The sequence below is a fragment of the Pogonomyrmex barbatus genome, unplaced genomic scaffold, assembly GCF_055798465.1.
Source record: "Pogonomyrmex barbatus isolate J1 unplaced genomic scaffold, ASM5579846v1 scaffold2, whole genome shotgun sequence".
Classification (NCBI taxonomy): Eukaryota; Metazoa; Arthropoda; class Insecta; order Hymenoptera; family Formicidae; genus Pogonomyrmex; species Pogonomyrmex barbatus.
In genome coordinates, this window is record NW_028297116.1 from 18,905,245 (window position 1) to 18,927,223 (window position 21,979).

The window sequence follows — 21,979 nt, forward strand, 5'->3', positions numbered from 1 at the left end:
TTTACTGTTATTAGAGACATTATACATATAAATAACAATTTCTTAACAAAAATAATAATAATTTTATTATAAGTCATCAAAATTATTACAAGCCATGTAATCTTCTCTGTATATATATATATCTCTGTATATAATATTACTGTCTAACACTGTTATGTATAGTATTGAAAAAAATTCTAAAACTGAAACAATCAAAACAAGGAATGTTTTTAACAGTATCATATTTTCAAAAATTCAAAAATATTTTCAATTAAACTAGTCAAAATAAACTTGATTTCTGATTTTTTTTTTTAATAACGCTTCATAATATGCTTTACATGCATAGGTTGTGAATATGTAATTTAGACAGTACAGAATAGTTATTATATAAAATATTTCTAGCATGAATGAATAATCTCGTGCGAAATTCCATGTTTAAAGATACACGGCATGAGCTGAATATTTCTCTCAACATAGAGAGATGTATAGGAAGTGGATAAAAGTGAATCTGTATAAAAAAATTCCGACATACACGAAGTAGGCTTTGGTAAAGGTCACAGATGTGAATTTCGAAACACGCTAGTCAGTCTCGTGATTATTCCGTTACAGCTAAAGCGTAGGCGAACGCTTGCACGTTGAAAATATCGGAAATTACAACGAGCACCGATTAACGTGCATGTCTTGCTTATTATCTTCGAATTTAGCTAATTAGAGATCATTACCTTTCATCGATATCCGGCTATTCGTGCGCACAATAATGATGGGATTTTACTACGCTTTTGTAATTGTACGCGAATATATTTCTTGAATGCAAATTAAAAACGGATATGTATAAATATAAATCTTAAGAAGCATGATTTCGTAGATTAATTACATATATTTTACATATATTTTATTTCAATTATAGTTTATATTTATTTGAATTTTTATTTAATTCAGTGTAAATAGAGAAATAATTAAAAAAAAATATCAGCCACTTTAAGTTAAAAATAATTTTAATAACGCTATACGTAATTCTTATGTTAAACAACTGATAAATAAATAAGCCGTAAACATAAATAAATATGTTTGTAAAATATGCTTGCTTTTTATTACTCTGGATATTCAAAAGATTTTGTTAGTTTGAAAGTGATAATATATTATTTCGATAAAGTTCAGGATTTTAAACACGGAAAATCTACTTGACACACTAATTGGCTATATTTTCATTCGCATTTGAATAAACATAAGACACACGTGTATGTCACATGAGCTCATCAAAATTATACTGATTGCAACACTTGGCCTAAGATTGCTTGTCCCAAGACCTTCAACTGACTAACCGTACGTATGCATGTTTCAACTCTTGAAGTTGCTTTCGTGAATCACACAGATTGTAAATAAAAAAAAAAGACTCCTCTTGTCCCCGTTGGGTTTATTGTGCTCGTTTCATATTCAATGTTGTTATGTGACTAACATGCGACACCGTGACTTTCACGCATGGAATAATCACGGAGTCAAGCGACGCGATGGCGATGCGATATCTCGATTGCGCAAGCAGATACAATTTAGCACGTGACGTTCCGAATTTGCCGGGGTCACCAAAGCATAAAGGGGATTGAAAGGGCGATCGAGATCGAGCGATGCCCATGCGCGCAAGAAGAACGTTGCGTTCGGTCAATACAGCCAAAATCGTGAGCGATAGAGAAGCCGCGAAGTTATATGTACGAGTTGGTATATTTGTTGCAAAGCGTTGTGTAGCGTCGGCAATTGCAAAACAGGAAAACACGTTATGTGTCTGACGCTAATGTGATCTGCGGAACGCGGTAGGTACGCGGAGAAGTGAAAGGAGGACAGAGAGACAGAGGGACCGAGGGAATCGGGTAGCAAGACGGAGAAACGAGACAGCGCGTTCGCGCCATTGTGTCGTCCCGTTTAAAAGTCGAGGAGAAACGTCGCAGTGAAAAAAAATCCCGCGCGTAGGTGGCCTCTTAACGCAACGCCCGAATTTTCCACGCGACTACTCCGACAAAGATGTTCTATTGTTTCCAGTAAAGACGCAGCCACATGGGAAACGACGAAGAAAAGATGGAAGACACAGTCTTTCACGATGGTGCACGGTTGTGCGCACCCATAATGAAAAGTAACTAAAAATACAAAAACATAAAGTACAAAAATGAAATATATCTAATAATTTACATAGAAAATATTTGAAAATTTTTGTTTGATGAAAAGTTTAGGCACGTTCCTTATTCCGCGTTCCAAATCACATACCATTACTTTTCGAATATCGATATATAACCAATATCAAAAATAGATTATTCTATCGATGCAAAAAAATAACTTATTGATACTTCATTTTCAGTATCCGTATACTTGGATAGTATTCAAAGTAGATATTTCTAGTATAGAGCTCTTTTACGTAGATGCAGACCGCGAGTGCAGTACAAAACCGTGCGCGCACGTGCGAGCAGTACGTCTCTGTTGTATGTGTTAATACGTGTACGCATGTATGTGTTTCAGTTCGCGTATGCACGAGACTCGACGTTAACCGACGACCGTTTCGATATACACGGCACGTACCAGCGATGTATCGCCTGATCGTGTTCCCAGCGCGACGAGGAAACTTTTCACAGCCCTGCAGCTCGGTGTGTGGCGGTCCTCCACCGAAAACACTCGACGAGACGTGGCATGTAAGTACGCAACGGAATCTCGTGTTTTTCATCGGGATGCGGAAACGTCCCGAGATTCCCCGGGTCTCTCCTTCATCGCTATCTTGAGAGTCGCGGATTAGGGAAGTTTCACCCAGTGAGGCGGCTAAAGGGCTCGAGAAGAAATACGAGAAAATATAAATAAAAAGATACGTGAAAAACAATCCTTCCTTGTTCTTGTCAAAATAGTATGTAGCTTGACATTTGCGATTTTTGACTCGAATCCTTGTCATAAATACAATATACATAACGTAACGATTAATTTTTTATAAATTTTCTTCTAATTAATTCTAATTTAAAATTGCATACTTTATGTCTAAGTTCTTTTTATAAAATGCTTAAAATTTATATTTTCGAGTGATGAAAATATACATTTTCATTTTTTATCGTAAAGGTTTTACTTGTACATAAATAGATGTTGTATAAACTCTTAAATACAACCTTTACTAAATTCACTAAAAACTTCACTAAAAAGATTTCTTATCTTATTCTAAAAGAAATTTAATACATTTCATAATTAAACGCGCGCAAAAGATTTTGCTATTCATTATTAAATATATGATAAAATTTTAATTTTTGGAAATCCCATTTCTTAATCTCTTTTTTAAGAATTTTTTAAATTTAAAAAGCCTTTTTTCAATCTTTCTCTTTTTTCCTCTCTCTCTCTCTCTCTCTCTCTCTCTCTCTCTCTCTCTCTCTCTCTCTCTCTCTCTCTCCCTCCCTCTCTCTCTCTCTCTCTCTCTCTCTCTCTCTCTCTCTCTCTCTCTCTCTTTCGAATTAAAACCAGCATGGAATTGACTTTATGAAAAATCGCAAGAGCCCGACAATTCAAGTGCACTCAATGTGCCATGTATGAAGCACCTATCCGCACCAATGCTTAATTAACGCCGTTAACATGGACATCGCATACACTCGAGGTGATTTTTAAATCTATATTGCTGTCGTATCCAACCAGCCACGATTTTCATGCAAAATTTAAACGGTTTATACAGATGTAAACAGTTACGATTGGATTTGATTCGCGAATGTGCTGCGTGTGCTTCGTTCTTCGCTGATTCGCGCGGCTGTAATTATTCGTGTATTTTTCTACACCGTTACACACACACACACACACACACACACACACACACACATACACACACACACACACAAATATCATCGATAAGATTCGTGTGTGCACAATATTTTTTCGGCGGGTCAGTCGTGGCAGCGAGAGGGCCGAAACGCGTCCATTAATAAAACCGTTGGAAGTACTCTTCTCTCCTCCTTACGGAGGCGATAACGATCGCTCGTATATTCCGGCCGCGATGAAAAATGGACGAGAGTGCAGGCTGGTGCGTCTCGAAGCGGTCTCTGGAGGATTTGCGAGGGTGGGAGCTCCAGCCGGCTCTCTTCGCGCGGCGATATACGAGACGGGAGTGCGGAATCTGTCGGAACCGGAAAGCGTGTCATCGTCTGCATATCAACGAACGGCGCAGTGCAGAGCGGAAAACGCGCAAGAGATGCGCTTTAATAGTGGCGCATTTCCGTCAAGCTGCCGTGTCAGGTTCTCGTGCTTGTGTACATTGCCGCACACAGCCATCCGGATCCGATGTTACGGGAGAAGACGAAGAAGCCCAGCCAACAATCGCTTCGCTTCACGCTCGATTGGAGAACGTCTTTTTTTTTTTTTTTTTCATTTAACATGCAAGGTGTTCCTCGACGCGCGAAAAGCTGTCGATTCCTTCCGTTGTTCCCATCGCGACGTGGCGACTTAGCAATTTGAGCATCTACTCGAGAACGCTGTCGAGCCTTTATCGTCGATCGCACTCCGATATTACTGATGCTCGGCAGACGACCCCGGTCGATGAGGTTCTTCATATCTCGACAGACTCCCGTTTCTATTACTACGCGAGCTTTCGTGATCGCGTGACACAAAGGCTTGCGCTTAGCGCGTATGTGAATCTGACGCACAGATATCATATAGTCCAAAGTAGCATCTTACATATCGATAGCACGACAATCGCTAATATCGAGACGATATGTAGTGACACAGGCGGTAATCCTCCAGCAGGTGGCAAGAACGGAGTCGGTGTCGTCTCGTCGGCATCGCCTTGTCTTTACGGGCCACTTCAAAGTGATTGAACCACCACGGAGGAGACCACGTCACGATCTATTCTGTCATGTCTGAACGCCGAGTATATCTATGTGTATGTATAGCGTATATTCACCGTATACCCGGGCAAAGTGTGGCGAATGGGTCTCCTCGGAGCATGAATGGCAGCATGTTGATTTTTATTGGCGCTCTCTCGCTCGCACATTTGCTCCGCGGTCCCGTTCGCGCAGAGTGCACTCTGTCCATTGTTAAGTAGATTTATACGATGTACCGATGACTATCGGAAACCGCATCTGCGGAGTCCTACACTTATTGCCTCTCCATCTTCCCCTTTGCCCTCCGCCTCTTCATCCTCTCGCATCTCGCTTCCGTTCTTACGATTCGCGTTGCGCTCTTGCATAAGCTTTTCTCGACGATGTCGAAGTAGTTCCTCTCCCTTTGCTATTCCATAGCTCACGTTGAACGTGAACACTTTTAGCAAATCGTTCGATTTGATTCGACACTTTTGTCCTGAGTTATTCCATTTCGCTCGAGAATTTCACGTGATCAAATAAAAGAACTCACGTGAAAAATAGAAAGGCGCATATTTTCGTCATCATAGTTATGTTAAATGTAACACGTACGTTTCCATAAGAAAATTACTTTAAAACATTTTGTTTGTTTTTGTTTGTTTTTTCATATAATAAATTTAGACAATTATTTTTTTGCAATATATTAGGCACATTTAAAAAGTAATATATAACAGATGATTTTTCTCTTTAAAGTGAAATATAAAGTACAGCCAATAGGAAAACTAAAAGCTTGTCGCTTTTTGTAATAAATATTTTTGACAAAATTTTTAAATCAAGAAAATAAATAAATTCAGTTATCAATAAATAAATTATATTTTTACAATGTGTATTAATATAATATATAAGGTGTGTAATTTAAAATAATTTATCTTTCGTTCAATTTATTCGCCATTTTAGATAATTTCATTTTTATTATATTATTTTGACGTGGAAAACGTGATAGATCAATTACGTGAAGAAGACATCTTAAAAATTAAATCATCAACGTTGAGTAATCCTCCAAATCACGATTAGCACAGATTAGATAGAAGATTTATGACCATGGAGAGCAAAGAGCCGTGAGTGCATTATGACGCAGTAATTTCGACTACTCACGATTTCTCCTGCGTACGTTCGATTGCAACAAGAACTTCTCGCCGCTCTCTCCCTGCCTTTGTCTCTGTCTCTCTCTATCGTTTACTCGTTGTGATGCTGCGTTCATCGTTTACCGATATTTCGAAAGTAAACTTCTACGAAACTTCAGCCGTAGAATCTAATGAGACTTCTCGCGCTGGCGTGAGAACTTTCCTCCTCGTTTCGTCGTAATGAAGACTGATCAACGATGAATCTTATTTTTAGTCCTCTTTAGTTCTTTTCAACTTTCTTTGAAAATATTCAGACAAAACTATGAAGATACAAATCAATATATTACTTACAACGTCTTATCCTTGAAAAATTGTTAATTGCATTTGTCAGCAACTTCAATGCGACATAAGTAATAAAATGTTATTTGCTGTCTTCGTTAATGCATCCGAGAAATGCCGGACGAAATATAGCCCTCACTAATTCCGTCATCGCTTATAACGATGTAAGGATGTAAGGAAAAACACGAGCGGGCGCCGTCAAGAAATGAGGCGTTTAATTCCTTCGTTCTCGCGCTGGCACGTGCCGTGTACGAGCCATTAGCTTCAATCGTGCGGGACTCACCGTTTCCTGAAGGAATCTCGTCTTCCCGCGGAGAAGACGATCTTTTAATCTAAATTAATGCTTTCAGCGAAATTACGTGAAAACTCGTAACCTGCCAACCCTATTTGTGTTGTCCACAGACCTTATCTCTCGACTTATCTGTTGATTAATAATTTTGTCGTCTTTCGTTTCAATGAAAAACCGAGTTCAATTTATTTTTATATTTCCTTCTTATAAGCATTATTATCACGCTTCTTTTCATTTTCAGTTCCAAGAATTAATATCCATTTAATTATTGTGTTAAAAAGTTATTATCGTTTGTGAAAATATTTAATATATGTATTAGATATATTTAACAGAATTCATTAAAACTTGAATACGGATTGTACCGTAAACGCGACTGGAATATCATATACATGAAATAATGCATATGCGGATGTGAATTCTAAATTCCGAACAAACCACAAAATCGATTTCAATAAAATTTAAACAACATATCACGTAATTAAAATAACAACATTGTACGCAAGTTTGCAACTTGCAAATAACATGTAATAGCAATAACTAAACCTAAATACACTTCTGCGCATACAGTCCTGCGATGTACAGTTACAACATAAATTTGCTTTTTGCAATATTTGATATTATTATGCTATTGTTTTGGCTGTAGCATAGAATTTTTTAAAAATATTTTTTATACGAATTTGGATAACATTTGGATTACACGATAAAGCGACAATTCATAATAATATCAGCAGCGCTTTATTTTAAATTAAAGTTTTACAAATTGATTATTAATTATAAATAATCATATTAGTTAAAAGTATATAATCGTTTTATTAAAAATTGAAGACATCATATCTGTAACATTTATGAAATTATGATATTTTGCTATAAAAATCTAAGAAATTTTAGCAACTATGAATAACGGGAAACGCAATATGGCGCTGGTCTGACAAAGTACAAAATATGAATAGCGCGTATCTTTTAATCGCGCGCTACGTTTTATTATATCATTTTCAATTTTCGCACGTGCGCCGTTAACAGCTGTTTGCTTCGCGCACGCTTCGATTTCGCGTATTGACAATGGTATGACGACAATAGGGAGCGAGCTTCATTGAATGTCGGCGAATGACGAGGTTTATCGCTCCCCGGGACGGCGCGTGCAATCGTGTTAGGAATGCGAGTACGCACGATGCCATTTCCTCCGATCAAGGGACCGTGCTTTCATCCAGCTCGTTCCGGAGATCATTCGTTTGGTCTCGTCTCTAATGCCGGAGCAATGACCTTGCCGCATTTCGCCGTGCAAACTGCAATTCATTCGGCTCTCCCGCCCGATACGTCGTGTGTATCGCCGGAGAGATGCACCGTGGAGGTCTCTTGTGCAATCTGCAGCCGTTGCAACGACCGCTCAAGAGCGAGCTCGGCGCGGATCGGACTTAATCGCTTTAAAGATCGAGACCGTGCTTAAAGAGGATATGTCAGATTTGCCACGGTTATCCGTGAGCATGGCTGATTCGATTTTTTGATATGCCGTGCAGATTTATGCATTAACATTATGAGTAACGTAGAAATATGATAAAGGAAGCAAAGCTTTGAGAATTCATATAACTTAGTTTATTAGATAAAATGTAACTAACGTTGCAATTATTTATATACGTTATTTAGATACGAGAATTTGCGCAAGTTAGTTTGTATAATTACATAAAAGATAACATTATATATTTGTTATTTAAATACACAAAAAAAATCATTTGCATAAGTATGCCAATTAAAATTCAATAAATTTAAATAACATTACATATTCATGACTGTTTCAAAAATATATAGCGCGATTGAAAGTATTATTTGTTATTTGTTTTTTTTTTCAGCAGCATTTTCTTATTATAGTTTGTAGAATTTCCTAGTTAATTTTCATAGTAAAATACTATTCATTGCTCTTAGAAACGTTCTTTGCTATTTTATAAATATATTTCGTGCACGCAAACTATCTTTTTTACCTATTACCACATAGATAAATGTTGTTAAAACTTTAAATTAATAATGTTATTATTATAAGTACTAAGACGCAATACTTTCTCGACAGGAATAAAGTGAAATTACAATTCTGTTTTTCAAACGTCTGTAAAGTTTTACAGAGTAATCAGCAATGCTGCTGCAAAGAAACAGCCGATACGCGATAAATTCGCTCCGCAGGACGCAAATCTAATTACTTTCGAAGCATTCGATCTATCGGGGCTAAGGAACGCAACCAATCTATTTCTGGTAATTGTAGCTATATACATACAACGCGCGCGCGCTACTCGTTGCTTGTAGAAATCGCAGTTTGATGAATGCGAATTCCACGCGATCGCGAGCAATTTCCGCGTCGCGGCAAAACAGAGATTGTGATTCTGGCATGAGTCATCTCGGATATGCTACACTATCGTAACTGCGACCGTAGCTCATTGAGCACATTACCTCGGTGCTCGATGATTACATTCCAACGACTTAGGAAGTTTTTGTTATTGCGAATCTGGCGAAGTGTGATGGTGTGTGTGCACGTACACGTGGCATGTTCGCAGCACGAGTCGACGATGCTATGTTCGGACAGTGCGCTCATTCGAGAGAATACTAGAGTTGAATTAATAGACAAGGGGAACGAAAATAATATCCAACGTAGTGTTTATTTTCTTTCTCATGCGAGAACTATAGACCTATTAGACTGGATAAAGACATTTCCATTTAGAAATGTCATTTCCGTTTCAAATATTAAACATGAATTGAAACGTCACTTTCAAGCTGTAAATATAACTTTCCAAGTATGCAAAAATCATAATATTCTCTCTAAAAATTGTTGCAGAAGAAGGATTAATAATTCTTTAAGCAAGCCGTAACAATGACCGGTACATCGCGGTTCATCATAAAGAAATAATAGGAAAACAGAAACATGAACGTAATTACATGAATTGGAGTTGCAAAGCTCGGAATAAAAGTCACTCCAAACAGGTTGAGATAAGTTGACTGTGTGCCCAATGGGACAAGAATAGAACACGAAGAGAATGAAGAGAATTGTCGAGAATCAGTCTCTCATAGGGGTCTGCGGGTGTGATTGCGACGGTCTCTTACTCCGCCCTTAACGAACCTTTAATGCTTGCTGTAGCACGATGACGAAGGGTCCCACAATTTCGTGGCGCGGCGGTCGAAAGTGACACCGAATTCCCCGGCGTTTAACCCGGTGCGTTAACCTTTTTGAAACCGAAGCAATTGCACTCATTGTCGGGAACGGTGGATAAAGGGAGAAGTGCGCAACGGCCGAATGGCGCATGGCGAGGAGGAAGAGGTGAGGAATGGAAGAATGAAAGAGGTATGGGTGATTCAGCGTTTAATTGGACATGTGCTTTTTTACCAGACCTTCCACTCTGACCGCTCCGAGTGTGGGTGCATCTGATCTGGGTGCGGAGAGACAAGAAAATGAGACCGAAAGAGCGAGAAGGGAAGATGTATTTAAGGCCTTGGGCAGAGAAGGGCTGAGAAAGGGATAAGAGCATCACGTGCGACATTTGCCCTGCCGTACTCGCTCCATGTTTCGTTCCACTCCTTCGCTCGTAAAGCGTGCACACACCGTCGGTATGCGTGTCACGCGGCACCCGCGGAAGGTTAACAAATACGGTCAAAGCTAATTGACTTTTTAACCGCTAATTAAGCCCCCGCGGTATGTCCGGCCGTGATAACGTTATGTCTGCCATAAAGGAATGGCAGGAGTACCGGCAGGACCTCGGCGAGCGTGTATTTTTAAGAGACAAAAGTCTCTTCGCGCAAAGCTGACCTCCTAATCCTCGGACACTTGTTGTCCGAGGTGATTCAAGACAAACAGATTGAACGGCGGCATTGTCTATAGAGTTTAACGGTTGGTCGCGATAAGTTTGATCACCAATGAAACTTCGATGTTTACTGCGACTATTATTTCAGAGTTCAATGACCTTGCGGCTTTGAGCTTAATCGTATTAGAAGCACGATTGCGTCGCGTAATATATAGATCTCGTGCTGTGATTATATTATTAATTGTAAAAAGTTACGTTAAAAAGTAAAAGTTACAATAAATATAGTAAATTAGATAAAAATATGAAAAAAGCAAATATTTAAGAGATCTAATTTTTCAATGTAATGTTTAATAATCTGTGTGTGATGAAATAAATATGATAATAAAATCAAGTCAGTATTTATATTAACAGAATGAAATTATATATCTTTAATTTCATGGATTTTGCTTATTTAAAGTTCTTTATATTATTAGGTCAAGAAGAGAAACGTTGGTTTTGCATCGCTCGACATTGAGAGTTGAATTTCGGAAATGCACGTTACGAGAATTGCACCAGTCAAGGCTTGTTATCGTCGATATTATTGACATGTCACCCCGGTCATCCATTTATATAAAAGCCAGCAATAAATCGGTAGTTTGGCATGACGGTACTTGAAAATGTAGGTTAACAGCTGCTTTCTGATCTCGCTCGGAACACGCAGTCCCGCGGTCCTGTTTTTTTTTTTGGACGAGGAAGATTCATACTTGTTCTCACTCGTCCTCAAGGTCCGGTATGTATCAGGTATGTCACACGACGCGCAGGTGCGTTGTAATAATGCACGAGTCGCGGGACTGACCTCGTTAGCAAGTATCCAAATCTCCCCCCGTACACACACTCTCGCTTATGCAGGAACATGGCAAAGGAATTAGCACGACAAAGCGGAATCGAGCGAACGACCCCGTCGCATTCGCCAACCGAGATATTTCCAAAAAGACAATGACGCGCATACCTGGCGCGCGATTGTGTGTGATGCTGCAATTCGAATGCCACGAAAGATTTATTCATAATTCACGACTGACCTCTTTAGAACGCCGCTTTAATCTTCTCGTTGTGTGTTTTCTCGGACAATCGCGTAGTGTTATAGTCGTTCAGTTATAGAAGCCATTTTGGCACGGTAATTAAATTTCAATAATTATATCTGTTATAATTGTTCATTAATAAGAAGAATTAAAAGGCTTTCCTATAAGCTAAATATTAAAAATGAAAATCACAATACAATAAATTTGTCGATTTTTGCAATTTGAATTTTATTTTTCAATATTTAATTTGATCACTATATTTTATTTAAATTTTTTTATTTTATATATTTTATATGATTAAGATCAAATTTATTTGAAAATATCTATATAAACCAAAAGAAAAACAATATGAATATTTAACATTTAATTTTAAATAATATATAATTTGTTACGTTACTGTAGCAGAGTGAAAAAATAATTTGTAATTAGAAATAACAATCTACATATTAATAATTGGCATCGCACATCTGATAACTCAGAAACAATTACGTCAGTTTCTCTATCCCTCTAGGCCAATTTTATCTCGCATGAGTATGCTGCAAATTTAAAAATGTTACACAATAAGCGTACGTACAGGCATTTGTATTTTTAAACTCTCAACCATAATTCGCTCTTAATTGCTTTAATTCAGGTCATTGCATCCTACACACGGTTTGACTTCACTTAGTTCCACCATTACACACGGTATGCAACTATGTTTGTATTTTGCGTTTATGCATCTGATTTCACGAGCAGTGTACGTTTATCGTTATAATTTCTCACTGTATGTAGAACATACATGTTCTAGATAGATATACTTAACATATATATATATATATATATATATATATATATATATATATATATATACACACGTATTTACTTTTTGGCGATCCAAGTGATACTATGACGCAATATCGGATACTTATAAATCTGCAACCATCGTGCAATAAATTTCAATTCGGGCATGGTAAAAATGTGTATACTAATTTATCACGATCACGCGTCGCCGCGCCAGTAGTCCATCACTGTTATCTCATCCGTGAAGAGAAAGTGTAAAAGAAGATTTTGAAGAAACTCTTCTCGAGGAAAGGTAGCATACAACAAACTCGCACGTACAACGCAACGGCGCGATATCAGTCAAGTAAAATAAATCCAATCCGAGAAAGCGGTAGACATAGAAATTCGTTACTCTCTTTTCGCGCGTATCTTGTTAACTAAAATAACGATGGCTGCTCTTGGAAACTCGGAAGTATCTTATCGCACTAGCGCAAGCAAAAATCTGTCAGTAATGCGAAAGCTTTATATTCTTAGATATCTCTTTATGGATTTATGAGCAACACAATATAACCCAACAAATCTTCATCTTTGGTAAAAGGATGCCAGAGATTGTATCAATCGCAACCTTTACCCCTATTCCAATTCCGCCTGGTGAAATCAACGGGTTCTGAACGATCGCGTGACGCTGATGTTACGGAAGCGAAAAGCGTTCGATGATGAAGTAGAGGGTGAAGATAAGTATCAAATGAGTTTCGCGTGTATATTTTTTGTTATCTGTTCTGCGCGGAAAAGAGATTCGAAGGGAGAGAACTCTCAAACGCCGGAGCACAAAACCGTAAAATATTTCGAACGGCCATGCCGTCGTGACATTTCGCCTCTGCGTCCCTCCTTCCTTCCGGCTCGCGAAGAAAGGAAAAGTAAGCGGCTTGACCAGAGAGCGGTGTGAAGAAGAACGAGGTAGCGATCGCGAATAGGAAGGAGTGAGAAAAAGAGTGGATAACGTCGAGAGAATACAAAATTGACCGTAACATAAAGAAGCGGAAGATACGATGGAATCTTTGAGAAGGGGGAGCATGCGTGCTTTGGTTATAAGTATCGTGCGCCTAACTCACGCTCATCTTGCAGGTGCATACGCGCGTAAACGGAAGTGAAGGCGACAAGAACTGCAAACTGAAAAGTAAATTCCCGAGAAATGGCAATCGAAAATTAAAAGCGAAATTTTGAAAAATATTTCATCATAATTGCCTGACTTCTCATCAACAGAAATCCACATGTCCAATTTTTTGCTTCCATTTCCTCTCTACCAACGATTGAAAAGATAAACGTCGGAGACAGTCCTGTCGGACGAATGTTTTTCCGTACATTTCTATTTCTCTAATGCACGAAATTATAGCTTTTTTTCATGAGACTCTACATTCTTACAAGATAGGAAATCTTTGCTTTTTATCAGAATAGTTATTGCACACAGTCAATGTCAATTAGACAACAGTTTTTTATTTTTTTATAAAACAAATTTAATGACAAGCTCGACAAAAACTGTTACAAATGACGGTACCGCTACGTCTGAGAAAAAATTATTTCTCTTCAACAAAATTGTACCGAAAGATACCGGCAATTTTAAGGCGTAACTCTGATTTATAAAATTAGAACTCCGAGTCTCATGGCTACCATTCTCGGTCCCCGTAATTATCATTGTGTAGCAAAGATAGAATCTTTTGTTAGAATTAGCGTAATCGTGGCCAGGACGTAACAACGGTCCTACAAGATTATTCAGGTAAAAAAAGGGATGTGTCTTAGCTGTTTAAAGACTGCTGAGAGTCACTGTCGTATCGTATGGTGAGACCGCCACCCGACCTAACTGAATCTCATTTTGGTATACGGAAAGAGAGGCGTGCACTCAGCCTAAATTTACGCGCGAGTGTTTACGGGGCAAGATGGCATCGGATTGCCACCCTTACGCGCATTAACGGCGGTCCGAGAGATAGTAAGCGCGTTCCCTCGTCTTTGTAGACAATAGAGACGATACTACTATCCCGACAACGGTACTTGGAAGTCGTGCCGCAGACGTTTCAAGCCTCGAAAAAGAAGAACGACGACAGCAGGAGCTAGACTATCGTCCAAGAACGACCTTAGAAATTTAGTGTTGGCGATTTACGCGATCCGCGCTCAGCTCGCGACTACTCGAAAGTGCGAGATTGTTATGTGAAAATGCATCGTGATAATAGCACAAAAATCTTCAAGCTTTGAGAGATAATTTATAAATAACGGGAACTTGTTTGTTTGAGGTAACAGAGAAAACGAAAAGAGGAAAAAGCACATACAATTAGATTTTCAATTATTGATATTGATTAAAATGCAATAAAGCGATCAAAATGTGAATTATAAAAAGGAAACATTACTCGGGCAGGTTTTTCTAAACTAAGAAATGGCTGTTCATGCTGCGTTTAATTTATGCAACAAGCAAGTCGGATGTAAAATAATTTAAAACTTTGTCATTAAATGTTTCATTAGAGAAGATACTGGTTTCTGAGCAAAATTGTGAATACATATATGCAAGCACGAGCGTATCTACACTGTTGTACGTGGCAACGAGCAACGCTTAATTTTACATGCATACCAGCTCGATACGCTCTACGACCAATAAGTAAGTCGGTGCCAGTCGCGCGTCACCATACATCCTCCACTCACCATAATCTGTCGACTGCATAATTCATTCCGTCATTGGCAGGCTTCAGAGTCCGATGATTCGTTATACCGTGACACACGAACTACGAATGGTAATGGCTGCTTGGGCGCACGTTCGGTGTATGATTTGGCACATAATTCTCATCATCTCTTGGAGTCATTCGAGTATCTAAAAATAAAGCCGACAAAAGTTTAATGAAATGTGAACTTTTATGTAGATTTTGTGTAGATAAAAAATTCACACAGCAAGTCGCAGCGCATAATTAACTAAAATTCTCGATATTTAAAAATTCTGAATTTCATGTAAATAAATAACCTCGTTTTTTTTTATTTTTACTATTTTTATTAGACGAAAAATATATATCATATGGATTAAATATAAAAAAAAATTTTTTAGAGACGTATAACATATGCGGATGAATTTATTAAGAGCAGATGTTTATCTACGCTACGAAAATAATGTAGGAATTCTTTCTTTCGTTATTGTAAATTTTTTCCGTTATTATCAGGATGTTTTAATATTAATATCTCACTTTTCCATGGCTAGTCCGTAAAATTATAATTACGATCAAAGTGTCAGCTGTGCCAGCACCAAAAGCTGCAATGTAAAAGATAACGGGCTTCGCGTGAATCAAAATTACGAGAGCATATTCGTCCTTTGACTGACGTTAATTCTATTTTCCGGGAAAATTGAAGCGGAGCGATAAAATCGCTCGCTCGGATACATTGTACACCTTTCTTCGTTCGAGATCTCAGCAGAAAACATAAACATAGATTTTTATCTTCAGGCTAGATTTAGCAAGAACATCTTTATCAGCTGCTTAAAAAATTTTAGTAATTAATAAGTAATTAATATTTTGATATATCTGATACGTTATTTTTATATTCTGCAAATTTTTTTCAGTATCACTATATTCGACATCCAATACTTTTTGCAGTATAAAATATCTGTCACTATAAGTAAAAGCTTTTACAATGCAAATTTTTTAAATATATGTTATTATTTAGTTACATTCTTTTCGCTCTAATTTAGATTTTTAATATTATGTTTATATGCATGAATAAAAATCAATAAGATCAAATATTAAATAATAAAAAAGTAATTATACATTTTAGAAAATTCGCAGAGAAAATTTCATCTTTTTTTATTCCTATTTGTATATAAAATAAATATCAAGAATTTTTTGAACAATGCGAGGTACGCAGTATTATAATATAATAAATCATCACATGTCAAATGGGAAAAGGATTGCCTATATAAGGCTTGTAGATCTCTCATAAGAGACGTTCGTCTCGGTATTTCTTTTTGAATCGCGATTATGCTATCCAGCTCTTTGCGAGTCCTGCGAATTCTCGTGAGTTACTCCTCGAATCATTCTTAGTAGGCACTTTGGGACCTCCCAAAAGAAGCAGCACTAACGCCGAGCGCCATTAGCCGCGTTCTATGGCCGGGTTGCGCAACCGCGGTCCTCCTTACCTAATGGTCGCTAATATATCATACTTTTTTCAGCTGTCACCTGTACGACATCCATTTTGCGGCAGCGTGGTTCGCGTCACTACCGTAAGGCGGACTGGCATTTCATCTATCCACCGTCACTTTGCCGCCACGCAGTTACAGCTTCTTACAAGCGCTATCGTACCTGTCCTCTCTCGTCCCTCCGGCCTCCTAATTCCCATTTCGCTAGTTTTTGTCGAGTGCGAAGATTCTCAACTTTGAGAATGACGCAATTATATCGTCGGAAGATCTCTTTTTGTTCCTCAAGTTTATTATCAGCAGATTAATCTCGCAAGAGTACCAACATAATTTTCTACGACAACACTTTTACACAGAGTCAGAAATCTTACACGCAGAGATTTGTTTCGGTTGAAATAGTACACAATTAATCGAATGATAAAAATATATCTTCAGTTTAATAAATTAATATTAAAGAATTATTTCTAAAATTATTTCATTATTACGATAAATTTCTAATACTAGATTTTTTTCATTCTTTAAGAAGCTAACATGATTTGATATACTGTCTGGTAAAAAACCCTCTTCTGATTTACAATATATCCTTAGCTAAATATCTGACTGCACCTTTTAATTGCTTCGAAATGTTTTGAGATCAAGGTAAGAACAGTTTCGAGCCACTCGTGCACGTATATCTGATATACGTGGCGAATAAACGTGCATTTGCGCACTCGCGTGTTTGCGAGGAAGAATTTGCGAGATCGTGTATGTGTGTGTGTGTGAGTGTATACATGTGTGTGTGTGTGTGTGTGTGTGTGTGTGTGTGTGTGTGTGTGTGTGTGTGTGTGTGTGTGTATTCGTATATAGGTATATTGTATATCCAGCAACTACATATAAGTGCGGAGCGGCATCCTCGAGGGAGGCGCACTCAAGGAATGCTTTGCCGCCCCCTTCCTTCATGACTTCCCTCCGCCGCTCCTGTAACAGCGTCTACCCAGAAAATCCAAACATTCTTTCGGGTTTATCAACTTTGTGTTTAATTCACGAGATTCCGCAGCGGAGACGGTCGCAAAATCTAAAAGCTTGTGAAAGCGCGAAATCAAAAGTCACATAAATACCGATTTATAAACAGTGAAATGCAATCAAAGAGATATTTTTACGAAGATATATATATCCAAAAGACAAATATAATTTATATTTTATTCATTTTAATATTATTAATAAAAAAAAAATCATAATTGCATTTTAGATTTTAGATTTTACGTTTGTTTTTTATTCGCGTCAATGAAATTCACATATAAAAAAGTAATAAAATCAAGTAATAATAAAATAATAAAAAATAATAAAATAATAAAAATAATAAAATCAAGAATCATATTTTTCTTTCTTTACTACATTATTTGTTTTAACAAACATGTCACGTAAGATTCTGAGATGTAATTCATAGATGAAAATTCATCTTGCTCCGAGGTAATTTGCCTATGATGTTAAGTTTCTAAAATATGCGGTGTAAAGGTTAGTTGGAAACAAATTTCATTATCTTTAGTGCTGGGCCGGATAGAAAGCGTCACAATTTGGTTTAACAACGACACTCGACCTGCAATCTGACCAACAATGTCCGAGAGTATGCCCGGCCGTTCCGCTATTATCGGTTTAAAGTCAAACGAATTTCGCGAACTTGGCAATCCGAGCTCTCTCACCGAATCGACTCGACGCGCGCCTTTGTGCGGCCGCGTTTCGCTTTATCTGCGCCGACCAAACGGCCGTCTAGCCCAACTTACCGATTCCGACATTCTAATCTCACCAGGATACCAGCGGCTAACGTACTTTCCCGACCCGATAAAGACCGCATCCTCCGTCGAGATAAAGAGCCTCCGCCATCCGTCAGTTCGCGTTTCCCCGACGTTCCGGTGACGTCGGGGCTGAAAAACGTTTCATGCCTCGGATGTAAATCCCCGAGCAGATTTCAACGCGAGTTAGATTCTTGCTCGCGGCAGACTTCACTCATGTCGAGACCTTTCGGACGTGGGATTCGTCCTTCATCGATCTTCGGCGGGCTTTATGAGCTTACACAGAGCAGCGGAAGCGCTCGATGTGGGCTCGAGGAGTGCGGCGAAGTACACTTTTAAAAGCTCGCGGGGATAAGCGTTGAGATGATTCGCTTACAACACTTGGCACACTTTCAACGTTGTCTCGACAAACTTCGACGGAGTTACGAGCGTTCTCTTTCCGAGCGAAATGCGCTTGATTATCGGTGCATGCTGCAGAAAAATAAGAAGAGAGGAATGGAAGAGCAACGGATTTTACAGAGGTCGATATGAATAGAGATCGAGCATAATTTTCTCCGTGTATACTCTTGGCGTACGCGCAATTACTTGAATTTTATATTCAATTCTCCGCAAGTAGAACGGCTTACGTTTCTACTTCGCTCGCAATCGGATAATATATTTTAAAATCCACGCTAAGTGAATCTTAATATTTAACGAGAACTTTCACATATCGAAGGTCCGTAGTATAATAGTAACATGGTAATTTTCAATTATTAATCATCTGCTAACGTCATTTTCGTAACGTATGATCGTGAAAATTCATAAAGGATATCTTTCCATTATCTGCACTTTTCTTTAGCCTTTATCGATGCTGAAAACTGCGAGAGTGAGTCGATAGTTTAGCAAGTATCGATCAAGTGTCTAAGTACCCTACGTGTACTCAAACGAACGCGCACGTTTCTCGTTGTAAAGCACGGATAACGCGTTCTTAATTTGAATCACGTCGACCCTATTGGTAAGAAATTAACGAGCAGTTTTCGTAATAATACGTGAGTCAGCGTTCTTAAAGACGAGACGGAGTCGCAGAGGCGACAACGGCCTCTCGAAAGTAGAGAGTCGCGTGTTTGTGACACGGTCGGTGTACGTGTGCTGGAACGGGATTAATTGAGTACTCAGGGAGCCGGAGGAATGAACACGCGCACGGTTCATCGATTCCCGTTGGTTCTATGAGCTTATACGTGCACGAGGAGCACAGCGGGTTAGATGAATGGACGGATGAAATGGATTTACACGAAACGGCGGAACATTTTTCAGGAGCTCATAAGAGCGAGCGGGAATCTCAAACATGGTGGCAGGAGGAGAGGTACCGGAGTGTAGGAGCGAGATATCGACCGCGGCAAGTGACAGCTTCTCGAAGTGGAGACCCTCGGCGCGCTTTCCTAACTACAAATGTGTGCTACCAGGATCAATTGAATGCCTCGGAGAACGCGGTTCTCCATTGTTATAACGGAAAATCGATATCGCCCCCGAAAACGTACCCTATACGATAGCTTCGAGCAGCTATAATAATTTTGTATTCAGGAGTATCCTCTGACTGTAACAATCGTGCTAAGGATCGACAAGTCTCATCTTTGTCTTGCTTCGCGACGTTATCGAATTAGAGAATGACCAGTTTAGCAATTATGAGATACATCGTCCGATCGTCAACTAGCGCCGCGTGCCGTAATGTAATACCGCGTACTTAGATATATTTCTCAAACTTTACGAAGAGTAAAAGAGATATGTCTTGGCGCATTATCAAGAAAAATATTTCAGGAAAGAGGGTATGGAAGCTTTTATGACGGCGCACAGAATTTGGATGAATGCTTTTTCACTGAAATAAAACCGTTCTTCTCTGTAATAGCGAAGTTAGGAATTGTAGTGTGATTTGCGAAACGATAGCTCGCAGAAAGTTGCAATTTCTTGCACTCGTTGGATAAAAGCCACGATGAATTGATATACAATCGTGAATTTATTTTTTCTGAATGATTCTTGCACAAACTCGAGCGATGTTCGATGCCTCTTCTCTTTTTAGGCTTCTCGATAGGGCCAATCATGTCTTTTCTTGAAACACATGTAGTCATTCCAGCCGATGTGACACATTGCTAGAAAAAGGACTATCAAAAGGGCCCGACTATTACAGAGCAATCCTTCGCATGATATCGATTCGGCTTTGTGAATGCCTTCTCTCGTGAGGCACTTCTCTCCATATCATAGATCAACAGGAAGTAGAAAAATAAATATATTCTGATTATTTTCTAAAGAGAGTAGTTGATTATGTATTTTTATTTTTTGCTGTAATATCTTTCCGATGAATTTTTCTCTCTGAACTAATTGCTATGTATCTCTCTCTCTTTCTCTCTCTCTCTCTCTCTCTCTCTCTCTCTCTCTATATATATATATATATATATATAATTATGTAATAATTTTGTAAAATGCAAAGGGATTAGTGTATAATATAATGCAAAAAAATAAACTATTTGAAATTTTGATATCTAATTATGTTATTTTCTAATTATACTTATGTATAATAAATGATATTTTCTAAATTCAAAATTCAAAATACAGAATGTGAAAAATACGTTCTGTATTTTATAAAAATATATATATTTATTCATACTCAGTTTAGTTTCTATAAACCTGTTTAGCTCTTCCCATCATTATCTTATCCTGAAGTCAAATCCCTGGCGCCAGAGGTCCAACAGGATTATAGTAATGGTTCGCCAAGACTCGCTGTGACTTTCGATCTTTGGTAGCTTTCCGCACCTGCGCGATAGTTTGTTCTCAAAATACACTCTAGAGGACTCTACGAATCTTACCAATACGAAGATAATGTTATTTGATTAGAATATGAATGCCATGTAACACGAAAATTCAGATAAAATTCTATAATCATTTTAAAACTCGACAAACTCTTAAAGAGGAATAATATTTGAGAGAGCTTCTCTTTCTAGAGATATTAGGTTCTCAAAGTAATTTTTATATATATTATATGTATTATTGCTAGGGTTAGCGAAACAGCTTTTAACAGTAAATAAATGAAATTTTTATTTTCTTCCTATTGTATATTATTTATAATACAAATAAAAAAACGTGTTAGATAAGCACTTAAACCACTTATCGATTGAGCAAAATCGAGTACCAAAGTCATAAATTTCACGGCGCCATACGCGAAGTAACTATTTATCTAGTTATCCGCCGGATAAGTCAGGTATAGTTCCGCCCTCACTAGCTTCATTATCTTCGCGGAACACGTTCTCCCCTGATGCAACGAGATTGCCGGATGTGCAGGACGGAGGAGCGAAACGCGGTGGATGAGCAAGCGGAGGTCGGCTTCTTCCTCCGTCGTGGATCAAGGGGACGAAGGAGTCCGGATCCAAACTCGGGTTTCCTCCCCTTTCCCGTCTTCCATCCCACCCCCTGTAGTCCGTTTGGTTTTCTTTCTCCTCCTTGCTTCCTTCCTTAGTTTCTTCCTCGTTGCCGTCCGGTTGTCTCCGGTTAATGTCGCGAGTCACGTCGTGTCAGAAGGGTTTTGCGAGTCGGCGGATGACTGCCGGCGGATGATACGTCGCTTTCTCGTATGACGTCAGTTCTATCGCGAAAGAAAAGGGGCTGGCAGCGACGGTTATGGCACGAACGGGAGAGAAAGAGAGATACGGAGTAGATTCGCCACTGTGAGAACACCGCTTAGATGTTACGCCAGAAGGGCTCAGCGTTACAAATGACCGCGGTGCTATGCATACCCAAACAGACCAAAGACACGCGAATGTGTAAAGTAAAAAAAAGAAAGAAAAATATTTATTAAGTACTCGCGGATTAGATCTCATAACAGCTACGCGTATACGAATAAAAAGTGATTGACGATAAACGCGGTATGATATGAACGATGCAATTTAATTGCGTATGAATATAA

The 21,979-nt window shown here is 38.5% G+C and overlaps 1 protein-coding gene and 1 long non-coding RNA gene across 2 annotated transcripts in view; one reads left to right on the forward strand and one right to left on the reverse strand.

The window, feature by feature from the left end:
* The window catches only part of LOC148936739 (uncharacterized), a 49,298-nt gene that overhangs the window by 13,663 nt on the left and 13,656 nt on the right, over window positions 1-21,979 (reverse strand). Inside the window, exon 2 of the long non-coding RNA XR_016139219.1 lies at window positions 14,809-14,974. This is a non-coding gene — a long non-coding RNA (uncharacterized LOC148936739). The remainder of the gene's footprint in view (window positions 1-14,808; window positions 14,975-21,979) is intronic.
* Window positions 308-17,402, forward strand: LOC148936740 (uncharacterized). Its single transcript, XM_089076706.1, has 5 exons — window positions 308-1,937; window positions 2,011-2,101; window positions 2,482-2,651; window positions 4,720-4,858; window positions 16,316-17,402. Exons 2-4 carry the CDS (start codon window positions 2,026-2,028, stop codon window positions 4,837-4,839), a joined length of 366 nt encoding a protein of 121 aa, XP_088932832.1. The 5' UTR covers window positions 308-1,937; window positions 2,011-2,025; the 3' UTR covers window positions 4,840-4,858; window positions 16,316-17,402.